Below are 7031 nucleotides of genomic sequence, written 5' to 3'. Positions count from 1 at the left end.
GCTGTGGTACGTATACACAATGGAGTATTACTCAGCCATTAAAAAGAATACATTTGAATCAGTTCTAATGAGATGGATGAAACTGGAACCTATTATACAGAGTGAAGTAAGCCAGAAATAAAAATACCAATACAGTATACTAACGCATATATATGGAATTTAGAAAGATGCTAACAATAACCCTGTGTACGACACGGCAAAAGAGACACTGATGTATAGATCAGTCTTATGGACTCTGTGGGAGAGGAAGAGGGAGGGGAGATTTGGGAGAATGGCATTGAAACATGTATAATATCATGTATGAAACGAGTCGCCAGTCCAGGTTCGATGCACGATACTGGATGCTTGGGGCTGGTGCACTGGGAAGACCCAGAGGGAGGGTATGGGGAGGGAGGAGGGAGAAGGGTTCAGGATGGGGAACACAGGTATACCTGTGGCGGATTCATTTCAATATTTGGCAAAACTAATACAATATTGTAAAGTTTAAACATAAAAATAACTTAAAAAAAGGTTGGGTAAAAAAAAAACATATATTATTAACCATTTCATATAAGTGAGAAATACTGAAATTAGTGGGAGAGATTATGAATTTCATAACAAATAAAAATTCTTATGCTTGGAAAAGGAGAAACATTAGAAGTTGTTTAAATAAGAATAAACCCAGAGGAGCAACAAAAAATGAAAGCAATTTATAATCATGTGTTTATACAAAAATTATAAAATATCACCTGTATATTTCACACCAGATCATGACAGAAAATATATATCATTCCAGGAATAAATTTTAAACAGGGAAATTTGATCACATCTCTTTTATAACTGATATAGTAAGTGTTTAATATTTCGATAAATTTAAAGTACTTACTTTAAATAGTCAAGTGTGTGATCAAAAGCAATCTTTTCTTTTTCTTTTTGTTCTAAGTTCTTATTCAGTTGAATGATTTTTGAATGATAAACAATTGTTTTACTTTTAGTGGTCTCTATTTCTTTAAAAATTTGTGAGCGTTTATCCTGGGGGAAAAAATCAGGAGTATTTTAAATACTAGAAGTTTCAAATTCTTGCAATTTAGGAACACAAACAGTTTTTGGCCATGTAAGCAATTAAAAGCAAACAGTAGTTAAAGAGGGAGGGGACACATGTATACCTATGGCTAACTCATGTTGATGTATGGCAGAGGCCAACACATTATTGTGAAGCAATTTTCCTTCAATTAAAAATAAAGGCATTTGGGGAAACAAGAGAATCAGCTCAGTTCATTCACTCAGTCGTGTCTGACTCTTTGTGACCCCGTGGAGTGCAGCATGCCAGGCTTCCCTGTCCATCACCAACTCCTGGAGCTTACCCAAACTCATGTCCATTGCATCAGTGATGCCATCCAACCATCTCATCCTGTTTTTTCCCTTCTCCTCTCGCCTTCAATCTTTCCCAGCATTAGGGTCTTTTCCAATGAGTCGGTTCTTGCATCAGGTGGCCAAAGTATTGGAGTTTCAGCTTCAGCATCAGTCCTTCCAATGAATATTCAGGACTGATTTCCTTTAGGATGGACTGGTTGGATCTCCTTGCAGTCCAAGGGACTCTCAAGAGTCTTCTCCAACACCACAGTTCAAAAACATCAATTCTTTGGTGCTCAGCTTTCTTTATAGTTCAACTCTCACATCCATACATGACTACTGGAAAAACCATAGCTTTGACTAGACAGACCTTTGTTGGCGAAGTAATGTCTCTGCTTTTTAATATGCTGTCTAGATTGGTCATAACTTTTCTTCCAAGGAGCAAGGGTCTTTTAATTTCATGGCTGCAGTCACTACCTGCAGTGATTTTGGAACACCAAAAAATTAAGTCTCTCACTGTTTCCATTGTTTCCCCATCTATTTGCCATGAAGTGATGGGACCAGATGCAATGATCTTAGTTTCTGAATGTTGAGTTTTAAGCCAACTTTTTCACCCTCCTCTTTTACTTTTATCAAGAGGCTCTACATCTAATCAAAGCAAACAACAATTCAGATTTATGTTCTTTCCTCGAGCATTACATCTGATCAGGTTTCCTAAAAGATGGGTTAGAACCATCAATTCTCTCTCCCTCTCTACTCTGCACTAACTCATCTCCTGCCCTGCCCATGCACACACATCTGCACACCTGAAGGACATGTCTTTTAATATGTCAGCATGTGGTCACTGGTTATGAAACATGTATCCTGAAGGCAGGCATGAATATATATTGTTCTGAGGTTTAAGAAAAAGAGGTCAATGTTTAATACCAGCATAATTCCCCAAGGCTGGCTGGTCCAATCCAAGACTGGAGATCTGATTTGGCGTCTTTTTTTGCATGACCCCTTCATGGCTGTTGGTGTCTACATTGACTGGCTGATTTCCTGACTGTGTGATCAACTCAATGCAGGTTTCTGACTCCACATCTGGCCCAACTTCTAGCAATGGATTCCAGTCTCAGCTGCTCCCTTTGCTCCTATTTTCCTCCATTTTCCCCTCACATGCTTCATAATTCTTTCTCTATTCTTACAGGTTTCAAGAAGAATGAATTGCTAACCTTGTATACTTATTTTCCTATAAAAATCTTCTCTTTGTCCAAGATTTGGAACACTGAGTACTGTATTTGAATTTTCATAACATTCACTTTTATTTTTTTTTTTCTGGAAGCTCTGGAATTTTTCCACTAATAAATGAGATGATTTGGGTTTGTTTGTTTGCTACCAGAATATAGTCAAGCCAGCTGACAAGGATTCTTCAATGGACCCCCTAAAATATTATGTTATTTCTAGGAGAAAATTAAACCTAAAAAAAGTGTGAAAAGGCACAAATATGGGTAAAGATAAGTAGGAACGAGTCAGAGACAATGGGCAACTGTGGGTCCGGCATGTTCTCTACTACTCTTGACTTTCAGTTCAGATTCCATAAACGCCTTAAATCTTAAATGAAGATTTTCATGGGAAACTGAGATTTCAGAAGCAACGGTGTCAACAACTTAGACCACCAATTCAGTGATGCTGAAGGTGGTGCCAGAGATTTTACAGTAAAGGAAAGAGACAGTGCACTTTCTGCTGACAGCAGTGAAAAGCAAAAAGTATATCTGTTGCTTTTCATAGGCAACATCGGGCTTCCCTGATAGCTCAGTTAGTAAAGAATCTTCCTGCAATGCAGGAGACCCTGGTTCAATTCCTGGTTCGGGAAGATCTGCTGAAGAAGGGATACGCTACCCACTCCAGTATTCTTGGACTTCCCTTGTGGCTCAGTGGGTAAAGAATCCACTGGCAAGGTGGGAGACCTGGGTTTGATCCCTGGGTTGGGAAGATCCCCTGGAGAAGGGAAAGGCTACCCACTCCAGCATTCTGACTTGGAGAATTCCATGGACTGCATAGTCCATGCAGCTGCAAAGAGCTGGACACAACTGAGAGACTTTCACCCACTCACTCATAGTGAGGCTTTGATAAATGTGAGCACCATATCCCCTTCCATGGCATCAAAAATATTAGAGATATCCCACAATGAGAAAAGAAATTGTTAGATGCCACATGTCAATCAAGAGTATATGTCTGTGTATCCTGAGTATGCAAAATTGGGAGACCCCAAGAACCATTAGTGAGCCTTTATGAATGCTGAAGTGTCACCAGAGCAAATTGGAATTTAGGCATAAACAACACATTTATAATTTGGGGGGGTCATTTTTTTCTCTAGCCTGGTAACATGTTTCAGCAATTTTGAGGCTCTCCACCCAAAGACAGTTTCATGCCTAGACTTGGAAGGTTCTGGAAATCTGAAATGAAGTTAATTAATGCTTTACTATACAACATTTTTAATTACTTTATCTAAAAACTATGAAACCACATATTTTCAAAATAGTAGATAATACAAATTATATTCAGATTCTAAATTATTAATTTCAAATAAAATTTTAAATATTTATTTAAGATTTAATTAATGTTTTCACATTATCTAAATGTACTATTTCCAGGTTCTACACCTAAGATTTAATATGGGGCTAAACATAGCAAAAATTCAGTAATACTATTTAGCTTGGGCCATGACTGAATGTTTATGCAGAGTAAAAGATAAAATTATTTGTCTAACTTAGGTTCTTAGAGGGTAGCAATGCTGCTATGAAAAGTGAAAGTGAAGGCGTCAGTTACTCAGTCAAATCTTTGTGACCCTGTGAACTGTAGCCCGCCAGGCTCCTCTGTCCATGGAATACTCCAGGAAAGAATACTGAAGGAGAAGGAAAGCCATTCTCTTCTCCAGGGGATCTTCCTGACCCAGGCATCAAACCCAGGTCTCCTGCATTGCAGGCAGGTTCTTTACCATCTGAGCTGCCGGGAACACAGAGTACTGTTTATATACCAATCGACATAATGAGGACTTAACATATGCTATTAATAATGTCTGCAATTTCCTTTAGAATAGAGTTCCACAGCATGACACACAGGCATTCCTTCATCTAGGCATTAGCCTTCTCACTAACTTAATCTTTTTTCAGTCTTATTAACAGGTAATCTGCTCTCTGGTCATGCCAAAGTGCTTGCAATTCCACAAACACACAGCATTCTCCCATGACCTCTTTGCTTTGCAAACACAAGGTCTGTTTCTAAAATGTCCTAACTTAATTTCTTCATCAAATTAAAAACTATATAATAATAAAAGTAATGGGAACCATTTGTTAAATGCTTCTAGCGCCAATTATTCTTTCAGCCTTTTTGTGTATATCATCTCTGTTGTCTACAACATCATAGCAAGGCAAATATTCAACCTCCGGTTTTTCTATTAGTAGTTCTTGTTCTTACACATCACCTCCTCTGAAAAATCCTCCTGGATGCCCTCGATTCATCTGTGTTTACTCCTGCTTGACTCTTCCCACACTATTACACTGCTGTCATGGTTCTGCTCACAGTATATTAAGGCTGTCTGATCCCAACAAGATGATGTATTTCTTGAGTGAACCAAGTTCTCCTTTTACTTCCCCAACTCCAGAAACTTCCAACAATATTTAAGACATTTTAAGTGAAAAAGTTGGCTTAAAGCTCAACATTCAGAAAACGAAGATCATGGCATCTAGTCCCATCACTTCATGGGAAATAGATGGGGGAACAGTGGAAACAGTGTCAGACTTTATTTTTCTGGGCTCCAAAATCACTGCAGATGGTGATTGCAGCCATGAAATTAAAAGACACTTACTCCTTGGAAGGAAAGTTATGACCAACCTAGATAGCATATTGAAAAGCAGAGACATTACTTTGCCAACAAAGGTCCATCTACTCAAGGCTATGGTTTTTCCTGTGGTCGTGTATGGATGTGAGAGTTAGACTGTGAAGAAGGCTGAGCACCGAAGAATTGATGCTTTTGAATGCTGCGATTCATGGGGTCTTAAGGAGTTGGACACGACTGAGCGACTGAACTGAACTGAACTGAATTGAAGTACTCAACGGTAATTGGAAAGACAAATTAATGTGAAGGACAAACAAAAGACAAAGAAGCCTTCTTCTCTAATCCTCCAACTCTTAGTAACTTCTATGATGCTGAGCACACACACAAGGTATTCAGCCGTGTTTTCCACTGAAATTTATTTGTATTTGTTAGATATACCATCTTTGGCAATTTTTAATTAATATTTTAGTAAATATGAAGATGTGGATAGAAGAACTCTGGAGGCATTCCACTGCAGTCTTGAACACATATGTTTTCTCTTTTGTGACACATGTTACAAGTGCTTTGTTATTAAGAACAGTAGTATGCTGGGTAGTGAGAGCTGGCCTGAATGCTTTTACCCTGATGTTAATGGAAATGCACATAATGATTTATAATTAAACATCATGTCTGCTGGAAGATACTGGTAGATACTATTACACATGTTATCAAGTTAAGTCTTTTTTTAAAAAATAAAAGTGGCTTTTGAATTTTATCAATTTTATTTTAAGTGAACTTTCATTTCTGTACATGCAGTGAACTATATATTTTTGTTGAGTCATCATCACATTCATCAAAAGAGTCTTATTTTGCATATTATATTCTTTTCAGCATACTGCAAAATTCAATTCACAATATATTTTAAACTGTCATTTATGTTCATAAGTGAGATCACTTATGTATTTTTCAGTTATGGTTTCAGGGTTATATTTTAACATAATAAATTTAAACACTTTCCATGCCTTCTTATGCTCTGAACCTGGTTTTTGTAGGGAGGCTTATAAAGTATCTATGTTTGTCCTTGCCTTTACTAAAATTACACCAATTTTATTGTTATTGATCTATTTTTGCTAATTTTTTCTTCAGATCAGATCAGTCGCTCAGTCGTGTCCAACTCCTTGCGACCCCATGAATCGCAGCACGCCAGGCCTCCCTGTCCATCACCAACTCCTGGACTTCACCCAGACTCACGTCCATCAAGTCAGTGATGGCATCCAGCCATCTCATCCTCTGTTGTCCCCTTCTCCTCCTGCCCCCAATCCCTCCCAGCATCAGAGTCTTTTCCAATGAGTCAACTCTTCGCTTGAGGTGGCCAAAGTACTGGAGTTTCAGCTTTAGCATCATTCCTTCCAAAGTAATCCCAGGGCTGATCTCCTTCAGAATGCACTGGTTGGATCTCCTTGCAGTCCAAGGGACTCTCAAGAGTCTTCTCCAACACCACAGTTCAAAAGCATCAATTCTTCGGCACTCAGCCTTCTTCACAGTCCAACTCTCACATCCATACACGACCACAGGAAAAACCATAGACTTGACTAGACGAACCTTTGTTGGCAAAGTAATGTCTCTGCTTTTAAATATGCTATCTAGGTTGGTCATAACTTTCCTTCCAAGGAGTAAGCATCTTTTAATTTCATGGCTGCAGTCACCATCTGCAGTGATTTTGGAGCCCCCCAAAATAAAGTTTGACACTGTTTCCACTGTTTCCCCATCTATTTCCCATGAAGTGATGGGACCGGATGCCATGATCTTTGTTTTCTGAATGTTGAGCTTTAAGTCAACTTTTTCACTCTCCACTTTCACTTTCATCAACAGGCTTTTGAGTTCCTCTTCACTTTCTGCC

At 38.5% G+C, this 7031-nt stretch overlaps 1 protein-coding gene across 1 annotated transcript in view; it reads right to left on the bottom strand.

Moving 5' to 3' along the window:
• Positions 1-7031, bottom strand: part of CCDC178 (coiled-coil domain containing 178) — a gene marked incomplete at its 3' end in the record, with an annotated part of 338625 nt that overhangs the window by 212665 nt on the left and 118929 nt on the right. The window contains exon 16 of the mRNA XM_010849787.1: positions 866-1011. Coding sequence (XP_010848089.1) covers positions 866-1011 — 146 coding nt within the window. The remainder of the gene's footprint in view (positions 1-865; positions 1012-7031) is intronic.

The sequence above is a fragment of the Bison bison genome, unplaced genomic scaffold (genome assembly GCF_000754665.1).
Source record: "Bison bison bison isolate TAMUID 2011002044 unplaced genomic scaffold, Bison_UMD1.0 scf7180017864286, whole genome shotgun sequence".
NCBI classification, from domain to species: domain Eukaryota; kingdom Metazoa; phylum Chordata; class Mammalia; order Artiodactyla; family Bovidae; genus Bison; species Bison bison.
Note: the sequence above shows the minus strand (reverse complement) of the source record. Positions and strands in the feature narration are given on the sequence as shown.